Raw genomic sequence first — 18,602 nt, forward strand, 5'->3', positions numbered from 1 at the left:
TGCTGTTTTCGACTCTCTCTCTCTCTCTCTCTCTCTCTCTCTCTCTCTCTCTCTCTCTCTCTCTCTCTCTCTCTCTCTCTCTCTCTCTCTCTCTCTCTCTCTCTCTCTCTACTGCACCTACAGTCTCAACCTCTGAATGCTTGGCAATGAAAAGCCAACTGACATTTACTCCTAAGGTGCTGACCTGTTGCACCCTCTACAACTACTGCTTATTATTTGATCCTGCTGATCATCTATGAACGTTTGAACATCTTGAAAAACAATCTGGCCTTAAATTGCCATGTACTCTTATAATCTCCCCCCGGCACAGCCAGAAGAGGACTGGCCACCCCTCAGAGTTCCTCTCTAGGCTTCTTCATAGGATCCTGCCTTTCTAGGGAGTTTTTCCTAGCCATCGTGCTTCTACATCTGCATTGCTTGCTGTTTGGGGTTTTAGGCTGGGTTTCTGTATAGCACTTTATGACATCTGCTGATGTAAAAAGGGCTTTATAAATACATTTGATTGGTTGATTGATGTCTGACCGCTGACCCGTGTACTGATAGGCTGATATCACCCTAATCATTGGGCTTGATTGCTCTTGATTGCTCTCGTTACTATATCTCTGGTACCAGAGGAGGCTAAGTGTTATGGCTTCCTCTGTGCTGTTTCAGCCGACTCGCTCTACATGCATCATAACTCTTGTGTTTCATGCAATGTTCCATTGCACTTGGTGAGTTATGCCTTGCTCCTATTGAACAGCTGGAGAGGAGAGATAATTCCTTCTACCAAATAGCTCCTATAAGGACTCTGAGGTAGGCTACAGTACCTACCATCTGTCTGGCCTCTCATCCACTGCCTGCATCCCAAATGGCGGCCTCTTCCCTATATAGTGCACTGTACTTTTACCCAGAGCTCTACGGGCCTTGGTTAAAATTAGTGCACTAAATAGGGAATAGGGTGCTATTTGGGATGCACACTATGACTGACTATGTTACCTCATTACATCACTCCTAAATGGAAGTAGTTGGCCACTTGATCAATTCTCCCACCCAACTAACAAGTGAACCACGAGTGGCTAAGAGTCTGCATACCACTATAAAGCACACAAGCTGAGGGCATCCTGTTGGCAGCCGATGCCACTAGCGGCCCAACCAACAGCGGACAGACTTTAAAGGCCCACTGTAAAGGCGATGCGCTAACAGGCCAATTGGCCCTTGACTAAACTGTGTTGGGCCACAGTAAACTAACTGTCTGGGAAGGTTGCGATCTGTGTATAGGAGACTGAATATTCTGTGAAAACGTGGACCCCATGGATTCTCAGGGATAGCCAGAGACAGGACAGTAGGTGCTTTTAGAGGCCCTAGAGGTGTGGGTGTGTTTGACTCTATGCTTATTAAACCTAGCTCACAGAGTCACTGTGGGATGTTATCTACAGAGGGACACATGATTATGACTGCTACTGTCAGAGACCAGCCAGTTAGAGGAGAGGTGACTGGTGGCTGATGGGAGTTGTAGTTTAGTGGAGGATGTGGGGAAATGGCACTTGTGGGAAACTCTGCCTCTAGTCCAGTCCTGTATACCTGCACACAGAGTTGGGAAGGAAATAGAACAAGACTGACAGACATGGAGAGCATAAAACATTGTACATTTACTAAATATGTGAATAAAATGTATATTATAATATATCTATAAAGGTATTCATGTCTGTCAATGTGTATGCATCTTAATGTATAAATAGATGTACACATAAATACGCATATATTATACTATATTTGAAAGTGTAATTGGAAATAATCACAGATTATACAATAAAAGGTAAGCCGTAGCCACTTCGCAAGGGTGCTGTTTCAAAACTAATTTTTGTTGTGCCTTGGTGCGTAGATTTACATTCAGTTTTCGTTTATAGAAGAAACCTTTTGCCGTATAATGACATCTATACTCTGAACAAACCACATCACCTCAAATGACCTCGTTTTCTTTGGGTTACTCGCTGCGGTGCAACACACAGACACACATACTGACTGGGGACCGACTGCTTATGAAACACGCGCACACACACACACTTTACACTATTAATCCTCCTACCCACCATGTCTGAGGATGAAGACCCAGACAAAGGAGATAACAAAACAAAAACAGGAAATCAACAAACGAAAAAAACAAATAAAACAAAATGACAGAAGAAGGAGAGAAAAGAGAGGGGGATGAGAAGGAGAAGTGCATGATGGGATGGTCTTCACTTTAGGTCCAGGACATCATCATCGAAGGCTGTGGAGAGATTGAAGGGGCTGGCCAACGGCGGGCTCTCCTCTCGAAGCACTGCTTTCTCTTGCTCCACATCCGAGCTGGATGAGCAGTGCCGTTGGACGTCTGAGTCCGTGTCGGCCGACTTTGAGCCCATCCTGATTGGACACAGAGCATGCCCATCAGTTTGAATCATTACTTCATAACATTTTTCACTCATATCACTTGAAATAACCGCATGAGACTAGAATACGTATGCAAATCTTCCGTTCACATAAATGAGCAACTTCTAGTTATGAATGCTTTTTTCACGGTAGCAAATATGCCTTTAAAAATATATATACACTGAAAAAATATATAAACGCAACATGTAAAGTGTTGGTCCTACGTTTCATGAACTGAAATAAAAGATCCCAGAAATGTTCCATATGCACAAAAAGCTTATTTTTCAAATTTTGTGCACACATTTCTTTACATCCCTCTTATTGAGCATTTCCCCTTTGCTGAGTTAATCCATCCACCTGACTGGTGTGGCATATCAAGAAGCTGATTAAACAGCATGATTAAACATGCAGGACGGCCACTCCTAGGGAGAGTAGCAACAGTGCTGTACTTTCTCCATTTATAGACAATTTGTCTTACTGTGGACTGGCTTTTAGACATATTTTTGTAACCTTTTCCAGGTTTATGCAAGTCAACAATTCTTAAATCGAGGCATGGGCCACATCAGGAAATGCTTCTTGTGAATAGCAAACTCACATTTTGTGAGTGTTTTTTTATAAGGCAGTGCAGCTATAACCAATATCTCCAATCTCGTCTCATTGATTGGACTCCAGGTTAGCTGACTCCTGACTCCAATTAGCTTTTGGAGAAGTCATTAGCCTAGGGGTTCACATACTTTTTCCAACCTACACTGTGAATGTTAAAATGATATATTCAATATAGACAGGAAATACAAGAAATTATGTGTTATTAGTTTAAGCACACTTTGTCTATTGTTGTGACTTAGATGAAGATCAGATCACATGTTATGACCAATTTACGTAGAAATCCAGGTAATCCAGAGGATTCACATACTTTTTCTTGCCACTGTATATGACTTAAAATTCTAATTACTGCTACAATCTAGGGTAATGAGTTGCTGACAAAGATATGAGTCACTCACCTGTCACTGCCAGTGGAGGTCAGTGCTCGTGCCTTTGGCTCTTCCTCAGTGGTCTTCTTGCTCATCTTCCTCTGTTTGACAGTGCTGCTGTTGGACTTACCGCTCGGCTCCTCGGTTAGGCCTGAGCATGAGACACAGAAGACAATTCAGTAAGGAACATAACCATAACTGCTCACTAAGAACCGACCATAACACAGACATTCACTAAACCCCTTCAAAGGAGTATATAGCATTACAATCAATGTGGTTCCAATGCTGAGATGGTTCCAGTGGGTTAGAACAGGTTATGGTGCTGGCAACACCAGGGTTGAAGGTTTAATTCCCGCGAGGGAAACATATACTAAATACACTGAGTGTACAAATCATTAAGGACACCTGCTCTCTCCATGACATAGACTGAACAGGTGAATCCAGGTAAAAGCTATGACATCAAAAACTGTAACATCTTATGTTTCACGAAATCATTGCTGAATGATGACATGGATATTCAGCTAGGAGGATATACGCTGCACCGGCTAGATAGAACAGCACACTCCAGTAAGACGAGGGGGGTGGTCTGTGCATATTTGTAAACAACAGCTCGTGCACGAAATCTAAGGAAGTTTCTAGATTTTGCCTGCCTGAAGTAGTGTATCTTATGATAAACTGTAGACCACACTATTTGCCAAGAGTTCTCATCTATACTTTTCGTGTCTGTTTATTTACCTCCACAGACGGACACTGGCACTAAGACTGCTCTCAGTCAGCTGTATAAGGAAATAAGCAAACAGGAAACCGCTCACCCAGAGGCGGCACTCCTAGTGGTCGGAGACTTTAATGCAGGGAAACTTAAATAAGTTTTACGTAATTTCTATCATGTTAAATGCGCAACCAGATGGAAAAAACATTCTAGATCAACTGTACTCCACACACAGAGACGCGTACAAAGCTCTCCTGATTCCTGCTTACAAGCAAAAATGAAAGCAGAAAGCACCAGTAACTCGGTTTACAAAAAAGTGGTCAGAAGAACTAGATGCTAAACTACAGGACTGTTTTGCTATCACAGACTGGAACATGTTCCCGGCATTCTTCCGATTGCATTGAGGAATACATCACATCAGTCACTGGCTTGATCAAAAAGTGCATAGAGGACATCGTCCCCACAGTGACAGTACGTACATATACCAACCAGAAGCCATGGATGACAGGTAACATTCGCACTGAGCTAAAGGGTAGAGCTGCTTCTTTCAAGGTACGGGACTCTAACCCGGAAGCTTATAAGAAATCCTGCTATGCCCTCTGACGAACCATCAAACAGGCAAAGCGCCAATACAAGGCTAAGATTGAATTGTACTACACCAGCTCCGACGCTCGTCTTATGTGGCAGGGCGTGGAAACTATCACAGGCTACAAAGTGAAGCACAGCCGCGAGCTGCCCAGTGACACGAGCCTACCTAAATCCCTTCTATGCTCGCTTCGAGGCAAGCAACACTGATCACGCTCTCCGTAGCCGACGTGAGTAAGACCTTTAAACAGGTCAACATTCACAAGGCCGCGGGGCCAGACGGATTACCAGGACGTGTGCTCCGGGCATGTGCTGACCAACAGGCAGGTGTCTTCAATGACATTTTCAACATGTCCATGATTGAGTTTGTAATACCAACATGTTTCAAGTAGACCACCGTAGTCCCTGGAACCCAAGAACACTAAGGCAACCTGCCTAAATGACTACAGACCCGTAGCACTCACGTCCGTAGCCATGAAGTGCTTTGAAAGGCTGGTAATAGCTCACATCAACACCATTATCCCAGAAACCCTAAACCCACTCCAATTTGCATATCGCCCAAACAGATCCACAGATGATGCAATCTTTATTGCACTCCACACTGCCCTTTCCCACCTGGACAAATGGAACACCTACGTGAGAATGCTATTCATTGACTACAGCTCAGCATTCAACACCATAGTACCCTCAAAGCTCATCACTTAGCTAAGGATCCTAGGACTAAACACCTCCCTTTGCAACTGGATCCTGGACTTCCTGATGGGCCGCCCCCAGGTGGTGAGGGTAGGTAGCAACAGATCTGCCACGCTGATCCTCAACACTGGAGCCCCTCATTGGTGCGTGCTAAGTCCCCTCCTGTACTCCCTGTTCACCCACGACTGCGTGGCCAAACACGACTCCAACAACATCATTCAGTTTGCAAGACGACACAACAGTGGTAGGCCTGATCACCGACAACGATGAGACAGCCTATAGGGAGGAGGTCAGAGACATGGCCAGGTGGTGCCCTAATAACAACCTATCCCTCAATGTAACCAAGACTTAGGAGATGATTGTGGCCTACAGGAAAAGGAGGACCGAGCACGCCCCCAATCTCATCAACGGGGCTGTAGTGGAGCAGGTTGAGAGCTTCAAGTTCCTTGGTGTCCACATCATCAACAAACTAGAATGGTCCAAACACACCAAGACAGTCGTAAAGAGGGCACGACAAAGCCTATTCCCCCTCAGGAAACTAAAAAGATTTGGCATGAGTCCTCCGATCCTCCAAAGGTTCTACAGCTGCAACATCGAGAGCATCCTGACTGGTTGCAACACTGCCTGGTATGGCAACTGCTCGGCCTCCGACCGCAAGGCACTACAGAGGGAAGTGCGTGCGGCCCAGTACATCACAGGCCGTGTCAGAGGAAGGCCCAAAAAATTGTCAAAGACTCCACCCACCCCAGTCATAGACTGTTCTCTCTACTGTCGCATGGCAATCGGTACCGGAGCACAAAGTCTTGGAACAGGTAATCAAATGGCTACCCAGACGATTTGCACTGTCCTCCCAAACCCCTCTTTTACGCTGCTGCTACTTCAGAGGGTGAATGGCAGTGGCAGTTCTAGACCATTTCAACTGGGGGGGGGGGCCAAGCTGGGGCCAGTTGTACTGTTAGAGGGGCCAGTTACATTAGACGTTATTGTTGTCATATTGTTTTCTTCACTGCATTACAGGTATTAGCAGGCAAAATAACATGTACATAATCATTAGTGTTCCGCGTTGCCACTGTCTAATAACGAATGTAAAAAAAGAATGATAGCAAACATTAGTTATGTAAAAATTATTTCATACTCCACATTTAGGGGGGCCACAGAATTGTTGTCACAGGGGCACTGGCCCCCGCTGGCCCCCCCAGAACCGCCCCTGGTGAATGGGCAAGACAAAATATTTAAGTGCCTTTGAGCAGGGTATGGTAGCAGGTGCACAGCTCAACAGTTTCCCGTGTGTATTAAGAATGTTCCACCACCTAAAGGACATCCAGCTAACTTGACACAACTGTGGGAAGCATTGGAGTCAACATGTGCCAGCATCCCTGTGGAATGCTTCCAGCACTTTGTAGAGTCCATGCGCTGACTAACTGAGGCTCTTCTGTGGGCAAATGGGGAGGGGGGGTGAAACTCAATATTAGGAAGGTGTCCTTAATGTTTTGTACACTCAGTGTAAACTGTATATCTCATTGTCACCTGTAGGTGTATTAGATAAAAAGTTAATCAAATAGCTAAACGACCATGAACACTGATGGGAAAGAGGGGGTGACTCATATTATTCAGTCCACAAAACTTTCTGAATGCCCTGTCAGGTATGTAGTCAGGGGTGGGTATGTACATTCCAGTCTTGGTGTCTCACTCACCTAGCAGCTCTTTGCGGGTGCGGCTGGCAATCTCTTTGATCTCCATACGAGACAGTGACAGGGTGTGTGAAGCCCCCTGCATGAGGGGCCCCGCGGGGGCCACACACATGCTAGGGACCTGTGCTGTCAAGCCCGTCACCACCTTGTTGACCAGTGGCGACTTGAGGGGCCTCTCGATGCTGCGGCCCACCAGGTTACTCAGAGGGATCTTGAAAATATGCTTACACTGTGCCTCACCTGGGAGAGGGAGATGGGTAAGATAGGGGAAAAAAGAGGTGGCATGAAATGGAGAACGAGAAAAGGATGGGGGAGAGAGAGAGAGCGTGAGAGCGAGAGTGAGACAGGGGTGATAGAGAGAAGGGCAGAGGAAGAACGGGTGGCAGTGATCAAATAAGAGGAACAGAGAGAGGGGGAGACAAGAAGCGAGAGGCACATGGAGGGTGAGGATGAACGGAGAAGGAGAGATACAGAGTGAGGTATTGCAGTAAGAGAGAGACACAATTTAAACACCAGGCAACTTCAGGCAATGAAGAAATGGAGACATGCTTAGACTGGTTAGTTTACCACGCACATGCACACGCACATGCACACACACACACACACACTAGAAGAACACATGAACATGAAAGACATGATCATGTCATGTTAAAATTAAGCCTCCTGTATCTAAACTGATTAATAACACTATACTCAGTGGCACAGTGTGTGATCTCAATATGATTTCATCATCGTCGTCATATCAACACTCTTGTAATATAATATGACCACTAAATTACAGCCATTTACGACTATATATTATTTATTCATTATTTGGAATAAATAATTAAACTGTTTAAGTCAAATTAATTGAATGCTTAACATCTTCATAACAGCACTGCATTCCACCTCCAGTCTGCTGTAATCCAGTCAGAGATACAACAGGGATGGGTTCATTAGGCACCAAATTTATGGACTGAATCCAGGAGGGACCGCTTGGATTTGGCCAACAACAACTTTAGTTATTTGATTTCCGTTGCAACATGTTTTGTTACATTTAGCCCTAATGAACATGACCCAGCTGTATTGTTTTGCAATGACTAATGTAACCACCAGGGGGAAGTGAAGGGTCAATCTAATGCAGCGTTCCCCTTGAGCAGGACAGGAGGGCAATACCAGCACACACAGGCAGCTATGTGACTGTCTGAAACAATGGGAGGCTGCACTGCACCAAACAGACTGCCGTTCTGAAATGTCACAGGGTCAGAAGTGAAGAAAGTAGCATTCTGGGACACGGGGTCACTTATATTATTATTACAGGTTCACCGACTCACTGTCACCGCTTTACCGGTACTTCTCTCCAGGAACAATACCAGACACACGGAAATGTTAATAATAAACTAAATAGATATAAAATAATTATATCAAAACAAGCATGCGACCATAATCACATGGATCTATATATCCCACATTTGTTTCTGCTCCAGGGTAAATAACCTAAAAATCAAAAAAACTAAGATGAGATTTAAATCAAATGTTGCACTGACAATAGTAATGACCATAAGTGTATTGAATATTTGAATTGTTATGTTTGTAACCCTCCGATCAGAATGGGATATGATTCCATGATTTAACATGGTTCAGGATTGGTCGAAGACCACCAGATGTAGTTTGACAGTCCAATCCACAGTCTCAGCAGCCTGTATTCACATCTTACCTGATGTCAACAAATGTGATCTCAAACTGAGTAAATTCTCCACCAATGAAAAATCACCTGTCCCCATAGAGCAGAAACGGCAGGCATAGGCGGTTGGTTAGAGGGTGGTATTTTTGTCAGCGCCCCATCTTCCCTCCCCTCCCCTCATCCCTCCACCCCCCCCCCCAGATTGTGGCACCTCTATTTGACCCACCACTCTGGATGGGAGAGGGGGCTTTGACAAAAGCTTCTATGGCGACAGTGCAATCTGTAAATCATGCTGCGGCAGACGTGTCTTCTCTATCTCTATCTCTCTCTTTCTCTTTCTCTTTCATTCCCCCCTCTCTCTCTTCAGTCTCCCTCTCTCACACGCATACCTTTCTGAATCTGCATCCCTTTCATACTTTCTTCATCTCCATTAAATGTTTTTCTTTTAAACTGACTCACTCATTCTCTCACAATCTCTCTCCTCTTCAGAATGACAGAGAGCAAGGGGGATGGGGAAGACAAATAATGTTCACTTAACATTCAACTCAGGGTCAATCAAACATGAAGCTTCATATATAAAAAAATCTAAAAAGTTGTGTTTTTTCCGTGCATGTTAGTAGGGCAGCATGTGCAGCTAGATGCAAAAACTAAAGAGGAAGGGATGCATCTCAAATGGCACCCTTTTCCCTTTATCTCGCACCACTTTTGACGAAGGCCCACAAGGCTTTGGGAGAAAAAAGTGCACTCTATAAGGGAAAAAGGTGCCATTTGGGACAAACCCCAGGAGTAGTGGAAGACTACTTGAAGTACCTTCGGCATCCTTAGACATGTACAGGGAAAGCTTGGTACCATAGGGGATCCGTATAGAATCTGAACCAGGGATGAAGAAGAAGGTTATGTAATACACACACACTCAAACCGGTATGACAGAACACACACATTTAGTAGTAGCACCACCACCTCCAGAGCTGAAACAATCACTGTCACAGGGATGTGATTGGTTGTAACAGTGTTCCAAGACTAGAGTTGACCAATAAAAAGAGAAGATGGACCAGAAAAGAAATGGTATCATCTTACTCCACCTCTCCCCCAAATGTGACCCTTCACCCTAAAGCCCAGTACAGGTCCAATGCCAAACTCTCTTCCCAAAATAATACTCTGTAGTATTAGTATGAGTGTGCATGTTTGTGAGAGGGTGCGCATGCATACTAGCTACTGCAGTTCCCTGAGGAATAGAGGTGAGGTGACCCGAAATGACACACTCGGACTAACGTAAATGTGTGTGTGTGCGCATGCCTGTGTGTGTACCCATTTGAAGGACTGTGTGTTTCCACCCCACTTATGAGTCTATGGACCTCAGTGGTCATTAGATTTAGCGTCTATGTCTGATGATTACTGCATGTCTCGTCCTTAGAGATAAAATATATTCTGTAATAAACGCAAAGCTGTCGTCACCTCTCTATCCCTCTCTCTGTCTCTCTCACCCTCTCTATAATCACAGTAAATTACGTCCTTGTGTATCATTAAAAACTGTCCCTCCTGGACACACAGTGCATCATAAATATGTTCCATTGCAGACAACAGCAATATACATTTAGAAGGATTGAGGGTCGAGTACTTTCATTGGAGGTCTAGGAGGGGGATGGGGAGTGTAGAAGGAGTGGAAAGACAGGAGGAAGGGAAAGAGGAAGAGAGAGAAAGAGAGAGAGGAGAGCAAGTGAGCGAGCGAGCAAAAAAGAGAAGGTGATATTGAGATCCCTCTGTCTTTGAAGGGAAACCTGTCTTTATCTTGTGAGTTTTAGTTGGGGTCACAGAGACTGGGTGACTGCTGGTGGCTGGGTGGGTGTGATCACAGGTTCATGCACATTGACTGCTGTTCTCTACTACTGTGTGTGTGTGTGTGTGTGTGTGTGTGTGTGTGTGTGTGTGTGTGTGTGTGTGTGTGTGTGTGTGTGTGTGTGTGTGTGTGTGTGTGTGTGTGTGTGTGTGTGTGTGTGTGTGTGTGCATACATTATGTGTTGGTGTGAAAGACATCACACTCCACTGGGAATGTTCCAACCAAGATTCAGAGGTGGCATTCTGCCTCAAGCCTTGGAGTAACTTTTTCACAACTACAGCCTCAATTAAAATTCTCAACGGCATAGAAATAAACAAAAAATTGTCTAGTAAATAAATTACCCTTGCAAGGGTTTCTTTGGGCCAGGCAAGTTTTTTATATAAGGTTGCTTATGTTATAAATCATACTACGTCCCCCCACCAAACAATAACAAATAAATAGCAAAGAAAAAAAAGAAACATTGTCAAAAACTCTTAGTCAACAAAGTGTGCATTTCCAATTGTACTTTGTGTCATTCTATAACGTGTTTGGTTGCTATGTGAGGCTTACCGTCTCCGAGCGGTGAGGGGAACACGGGCATTTCGTAGCCTGTGGGCGTCTGTGGCGAACTCTGGGAACTGGTGTCCTGGGAGCTGCAGTTGGAAGCCGAGTTGACCGGAGCGGACGACACAAAGTAGATGTCCGACTGCGTGAGCAGGGGATGGGGGGAGATGGAGGGATTGAATGAAATGGAGAGGGGGAGAAAAAGTGGATGTGGGGAAAGATGAATAGAGGTAGACAGAGAGAAATAGAGATCACATTGCCCTACCCTATGCCTTGACCTCTTTCTCCCCTCTCTCTCCAGATGAAATCTTGCGACTTGTGACGGCCGCCCACCCAACAACCTGCCCGCTTGACCCTATCCCCTCCTCTCTTCTCCAGACCATTTCCGGAGACCTTCTCCCTTACCTCACCTCGCTCATCAACTCATCCTTGACCGCTGGCTACGTCCCTTCCGTCTTCAAGAGAGCGAGAGTTGCACCCCTTCTCAAAAAACCTACACTCGATCCCTCCGATGTCAACAACTACAGACCAGTATCCCTTCTTTCTTTTCTCTCCAAAACTCTTGAGCGTGCCATCCTTGGCCAGCTCTCTTGCTATCTCTCTCAGAATGACCTTCTTGATCCAAATCAGTCAGGTTTCAAGACTGGTCATTCAACTGAGACTGCTCTTCTCTGTGTCATGGAGGCTCTCCGCACTGCTAAAGCTAATTCTCTCTCCTCTGCTCTCATCCTTCTAGACCTATCTGCTGCCTTTGATACTGTGAACCATAAGATCCTCCTCTCCACCCTCTCCGAGTTGGGCATCTCCGGCGCGGCCCACGCTTGGATTGCGTCCAACCTGACAGGTCGCTCCTACCAGGTGGCGTGGCGAGAATCCGTCTCCGCACCACGTTCTCTCACCACTGGTGTCCCCCAGGGCTCAGTTCTAGGCCCTCTCATATTCTCGCTATACACCAAGTCACTTGGCTCTGTCATATCCTCACATGGTCTCTCCTATCATTGCTACGCAGACGACACACAATTAATCTTCTCCTTTCCCCCTTCTGATAACCAGGTGGCGAATCGCATCTCTGGATGTCTGGCAGACATATCAGTGTGAATGACGGATCACCACCTCAAGCTGAACCTCAGCAAGACGGAGCTGCTCTTCCTCACGGGGAAGGACTGTCCGTTCCATGATCTCGCCATCACGGTTGACAACTCCATTATGTCTCCCAGAGTGCTAAGAGCCTTGGCATGACCCTGGACAACACCCTGTCGTTCTCCGCTAACATCAAGGCGGTGACCCGATCCTGTAGGTTCATGGTCTACAACATTCACAGAGTACGACCCTGCCTCACACAGGAAGCGGCGCAGGTCCTAATCCAGGCACTTGTCATCTCCCGTCTGGATTACTGCAACTCGCTGTTGGCGGGGCTCCCTGCCTGTGCCATTAAACCCCTACAACTCATCCAGAACGCCGCAGCCTGTCTGGTGTTCAACCTTCCCAAGTTCTCTCACGTCACCCCGCTCCTCCGCACATTCCACTGGCTTCCAGTCAATCACCACCTTCCGTGGACACCTGAAACCCCACCTCTTTAAGGAATACCTGGGATAGGATTAAGTAATCCTTCCAACCCCCCCTACCCCCCCCCAAAAGATATAGATGTACTATTGTAAAGTGGTTGTTCCACTGGATATCATAAGGTGAATGCACCAATTTGTAAGTCGCTCTGGATAAGAGCGTCTGCTAAATGACGTAAATGTAAATGTAAATGAGATAAAGAGAAAGTATGAGAGGTGATGACATTATTTCCCTAACCAACACCTGCTAACACAACATGACGATGTTGTATTTCATATTGCTAAATGGTACACTCTAGTCTGTGTACTGTATATCCCTCTGCTGTGTAAGAGTTGTGTGTGTTTGATTGTTTTTATACAGTTTATTTTCCCTGCTTGCAAAACAAATTTGCTCATGAACGGATGCGCACACAGGCATATACACTCACCTGACAGTTTATTAGGTACACCACCCCGTTCACGAAAATAGATCGCTCCTACAGAAAGTGAGTCACGTGGCCGTGACATGCTATAAAAAGCAGGATGACAGCATCCAGCTACTGTTCGTTTGATTGCTAACGACTTTGAGCGTGATATGATCGTCGGTGCCAGGCAGGCCAGATTCAGTATCTCAGAAAACTCTGCCTTCCTGGGCTTTAAGCATGACAGTGTCTGGGGTTTACCGAGAATGGTGTGACAAACAAAAAACATCCAGTCAGCGGCAGTCCTGTAAGCAAAAAAAGCTAGTTGAAAGAGAATGGAAAGAATTGTGCAAGCTAACAGGCGGGCCACAAACAGACAAGTAATGGCACAGTACAACAGTGGTGTGCAGAATGGCATCTTGGAACGCACAACTTGTTGATCCATGTCACGAATGGGCTATTGCGGCAGATGACCATACCGTTCCACTCCTATCAGCTAAAAACAAGAAGAAGCGGCTCCAGTGCGCATGGGATCACCAACACTGGACAATTGAGGAGTGGAAAAACATCACCTGGTCTAATGAATCCCGGTTCTTGTTGCATCATGCTGATGGCAGTTTTGGCATAAACAGCATGGACCATCCTGCATGGTGTCAACGGTACACTCTTAGAAAAAAAAGGTTCCAAAAAGTATTCAGAACCCTTGACTTATTCCACATTATGTTACATTACAGCCTTATTCTGAAATGGATTAAAACTTTTTTTAAATCCTCATTAATCTACACACAATACCCCATAATGATGAAGCAAAAATAGGTTTAGAATGTATTAAAAATAAAAAACTGAAATATCACATTTACATAAGTATTAAGACCATTTACTCAGTTCTTTGTTGAAACACTGTCACATCCTGACCAGCAGAGGGAGCAATTGTATTAGTTTTGGTCAGGATGTGGCAGGGTTTTTGTGTGTTAAGTGTTGTGTTGGTGATTGGACTCCCAATTGAAGGCAGGTGTGTTGAGTTGCCTTTGATTGGGAGTCCTATATAATAGTGTGTGTTTTTCTTTGGGGTTGTGGGTAGTTGTTTTTGCACTGTGTTTTGTGAGCCTGCAAAACTGTTCCTGTTGTCGTGAGTACTGTTTATTGTTTTCATTAAAAGAATATGAGTATCCACATACCCGCTGCGCCTTGGTCTTCTCTCCACTACGACACTTGTGATAAAAACCTATGGCAGCAATTACAGTCTCGAGTCTTCTTGGGTATGACGCTACAAGCTTGGCACACCTGTATTTGGGGAGCTTCTCCCATTCTTCTCTGCAGATCCTGTCAAGCTCTATCAGGTTGGATGGGGAGCATTGCTGCACAGCTATTTTCAGGTCTCTCCAGAGATGTTCGATCGGGTTCCAGTTCGGACTCTGGCTGGGCCACTCAAGGACATTCAGACTTGTCCCGAAGCCACTCCTGCGTTGTCTTGGCTGTGCTTAGGGTCGATGTCCTATTGGAAAGTGAACCTTCACCCCAGTCTGAGGTCCTGAGCGCTCTTGGAGCAGGTTTTCATCAAGGATCTCTCTGTACTTTGCTCCATTCATCTTTCCCTCAACCCTCACTAGTCTCCTAGTCCTTGCCGTTGAAAAACATCCCCACAGCACGATGCTGCCACCACCATGCTTCACCGTAGGGATGGTGCCAGGTTTCCTCCAGATGTGATGCTTGGCATTCAGGCTAAAGAGTTCAATCTTGGTTCATCAGACCAAAGAATCTTGGAATTGCTCTACGGACAATTCCTTCAACCTCATGGCTTGGTTTTTGCTTTGACATGCACTGTCAACTGTGGGACCTTATATAGACAGGTGTGTGCCTTTCCAAATCATGACCAATCAATTGAATTTACCACAAGTGGCCTCCAATGAAGTTGTAGAATCATTTCAAGGACGATAAATAGAAACAGGATAAACCTGAGCTCAATTTCAAGTCTCATAGCAAAGGTTCTGAATACTTATGTAAATAAGGTATCTGTTTTTTATTTGTAATACATTTGCTAAAATGTCTAACATTTTCAATTTGTCATTATAGGTTATTGTTTGTAGAATGATGAGGAAAAACATTTATTTGATCAATTTTAGAATAAAGATGTAATGTAACAAAATGTGGAAAAAGGGAAGGGGTCTGAATACTTTCTGAATGCACTGTATGTATTGTCATAAATATGTAATGTATTGTCATAAATAATACAATTGTAAAGGCTAATAAGGCTAATGGTGGGTCCTAGGAAGAACCCTCCAAAGAAAAAAGGGTTCTCGGTAGAGCCCTTCAGACAATTCTAGGAAGAACCTTTTGATGATAAAATAATTATTGGTATAACCCTTCATAGAGGGTTCTAGGTAGAACCCTTCATAGAGGATTCTAGGTAGAACCATATACATTAGGGTCTTTGAAGGACCCTACATAGAGAGTTCTAGATAGAAGCCTCTGCAAAGGGTTCTACACAGCACCAAAAAGGGTTCCTCTATGGGGCAAACCAAAGAACTCTGTATGGTTTTACTTAGTACCTTTTTTTCAAAGAGTGTACAGGCTGGTGTACTGCCGTCCAATCTGCAGCAACTGCGTGATGCCATCGAGTCAGCATTGACCAACGTTCCTGTGGAACGTTTCCGACTTGTAGAATCCATGCCCCAAATAATTCAGGCAGTTCTGGAAGCAAAAGGGTGTCTGACCCGGCACTAGATGGTTCTACCTAATAAACAAGCCACTGAGTGTACATTAAAAAATATACACAATTGTGCACACATTTTCATTACAATCATTACCATGATTGGACACTTCCACCTGTCAATCAGACTCACCCTCGAGGCAGTCAGCTGCAGCTCTGGCACCACAGCTGTATAGACCAGGTTACCGTTGACAACCAGTCGAATCTCAATGGAGTCAGTGGTAAAAGCCAGGATGTAGGGGAATGCACACACTGTAACACAACAACTTCCTGTTATTTGGTTAATTAAGGATGAACAAACTGCAACACAACAAAAAAACAACAATAACTTCCTGCTATGGTTTTACAATGGACAGGACAACCAATCTGCATTTACATTCATAATATGCTCTGCACAGCAGCATAAAAAAAAGTGAAGTTACAGGCAGAACGGACAACCAAAGGTAACACGGAGTTCATGACAATTAAGTAATTATGATAAAAAGCACAGCATCAACATTCAGTAGAAAGACACCTGGCTAAATGAAGTTGATATAAATGGTTGGGATATGTGATAGATAATAGACAATAGGTAATGATAGTTTCTTAATTAATCCCAAGGGGACAATTGGTTTGTCAAAGCAGCATCATAGTACAAACATACACACACAAACATGTAGAAGAGAAACTGTAGTTTGTCATATTTATTTAAATAAAAAAGTAATGTCTCTTTAGTCGGCCATTCTCTGCTTTCATCAGTCATCAGAAACAAACACACAGAAGCACAGATACACACACTCGACGACCAAGCCTCAGTAGCCTGCATGTTACCATGGCGACAGGGCTCAGGCCAGGGCCGGAGGCTGGGCTGACCGAGGGAGCAGGGTGTGGGGAGGGGTGGGACTGCTGGTTACTATGGTTACCAGTACCACTCACCGATGGCATTGGGCATCTGGTTCCAGCTGAAGTGGAAGTCAGACGCGTTGGACTGGATCATGGGGGTAGAGCCGTTGAACGGACACACCTTCTTATAGGAACAGATATCTGTACAGCAGAGAGAGAGAGACAGAGATAAGACATCTAATTTCAGTCGTTAAACCATGTCTATGTCCCAAATGGCACCCTATTCCCTTTACAGTGCAATACTTTTGACCAGAGCCCATAGGGTAGTATAGTAGTGTACTATAAAGGGAATGGGGTGTCATTTGGGACGCACCTTACGTATTTGTAAAGTAATCTTATAGGAACAGATATTTGTGGGTTGACGACAATACACTGAGTATACCAAACATTAGGAACACCTTCCTAATATTGGGTTGCACAATATCAAGAAAGGACCATTCTTGATACACATGGGAAACTGTTGAGCGTGAAAACCCCAGCAGCATTGCTGTTCTTGACCCAAACCGGTGTGCCTGGCACCTACTACCATACCCTGTTCAAGGCACTTAAATATTTTGTCTTGCCCATTCACCCTCTGAATGGCATACATACACAATCCATGTCTCAAGGCTTAAAAATCCTTCTTTAACCTGTCTCCTCCCCTTCATCTACATTGATTGAAGTGTATTTAACAATTGACATCAATAATGGATCATAGCTTCCACCAGGATTCACCAGGTCAGTCTATGTGATGAAGAGTGTTCTTAATGTTTTGTATAGTCAGTGTATATTATAATGTTACTGTATATTAGAATGTAGAAACACCACAGATAAATATTTATACTTTGATGTAAAATAAGGGATAAATAGAGACTCACAATTGTAACACAACAAAAGACCAGCCTCCCCATCCTCGTACACATCGATGGCTGCCACAAAGTTGACCTGTGTGCACACGGCAAAGAAGAACACTGTATTGAGTTTATTTTATTCAGTTATGAAGAAAATACATACTTAATTTATTCTATTCAATTATCATTCATTGGCCCGTATTCAACTCGTCTGCCCTAAACTGTAACTCGTCCATTGTTGAGCTCTGTTCTCAGTTAACCAACCAGGTACACTGAAGATAAATGGAAGGTAAATAACAACATAAACAATGTTGGTTGGAGGTCTCACTCGGTTGGCGTCTACATGGTGTAGCCTGTATGCGTCCCCGGTGCTCTCGTTGATCAGGTCAAACTGGTGTTTGTAGGCCACACAGATCATGTTGTCGTTCTCCCCTGTAGGACCATCCACCAAAGCCATCACCACCGGAGTTTCACACAGACAGATTTCCTAGAGGACAGGGCGGCAGGTAGCCTAGCGGTTAAGAGCGTTGAGCCAGTAACCAAAAGGTTGCTAGTTTGATTCCCTGAGCTGACTAGGTGAAAAATGTGTTGATGTGCCCTTGAGCAAGGCACTCTGGATAAGAGCGTCTGGTAAATGACTAAATTGTAACGGAGGGGGACTGATCAGGAGGATGGGGCTCCCACAGGTCTCACACAGTCAGCGTGCATGTAATTTTGGCTATGCGCCTCTCCTCATCCACTAGCCCCATTCCTTATTAGGTTTAGCTGTGATGACATACTCTCGCTTTTCTACAATGAAAGTTTACTCTAAAATACTGATTGTTAAGTTGAACTCATTCAGTCATTCAAAATGGTTATGGTAAAGAACTACTGTGCACGATAGTGGAAAGTGTAGTCTGTGTGTTTCTGTGTAAACCGGGTGTGTGTGTCCGCTTGTGTGTAAAAATGATCCTACCCGTATGTACTGGAACTGGTCCACGGGCAAGTCGGTTGCGGCGGCGAGGGTGCCCATGCCATTGGGGCGGGGCTGCTTCCTGGTGATAAGGAGGAGCTTGTTTCTGATGGCTGCCACGATCCTCAACTCTGACCCGTGGTGGGTGTTGATAGAGTACAGGTGACACCCTGGGGTAGGGGCAG

The 18,602-nt window shown here is 44.7% G+C and overlaps 1 protein-coding gene across 7 annotated transcripts in view; it reads right to left on the minus strand.

Moving 5' to 3' along the window:
- Nucleotides 1-1,952: 1,952 nt before the first annotated feature.
- The window catches only part of LOC115203728 (GTPase-activating Rap/Ran-GAP domain-like protein 3), a 221,885-nt gene continuing 205,235 nt past the window's right edge, over nt 1,953-18,602 (minus strand). For 5 of the 7 annotated variants that reach the window (XM_029768656.1, XM_029768655.1, XM_029768657.1 and 2 more), the window contains exons 22-31: nt 18,421-18,587; nt 17,794-17,952; nt 17,493-17,559; nt 16,669-16,776; nt 15,887-16,005; nt 11,087-11,222; nt 9,511-9,570; nt 7,041-7,277; nt 3,390-3,510; nt 1,953-2,382 (exon numbers count right to left, since the gene is read on the minus strand). In XM_029768656.1, coding sequence (XP_029624516.1) covers nt 2,217-2,382; nt 3,390-3,510; nt 7,041-7,277; nt 9,511-9,570; nt 11,087-11,222; nt 15,887-16,005; nt 16,669-16,776; nt 17,493-17,559; nt 17,794-17,952; nt 18,421-18,587 — 1,340 coding nt within the window. In that variant the 3' untranslated portion in view covers nt 1,953-2,216. The remainder of the gene's footprint in view (nt 2,383-3,389; nt 3,511-7,040; nt 7,278-9,510; nt 9,571-11,086; nt 11,223-15,886; nt 16,006-16,668; nt 16,777-17,492; nt 17,560-17,793; nt 17,953-18,420; nt 18,588-18,602) is intronic. The other 2 variants (XM_029768662.1, XM_029768659.1) reach the window with 1 other exon arrangement.

This window comes from Salmo trutta, chromosome 12 (genome assembly GCF_901001165.1).
Source record: "Salmo trutta chromosome 12, fSalTru1.1, whole genome shotgun sequence".
Classification (NCBI taxonomy): Eukaryota; Metazoa; Chordata; class Actinopteri; order Salmoniformes; family Salmonidae; genus Salmo; species Salmo trutta.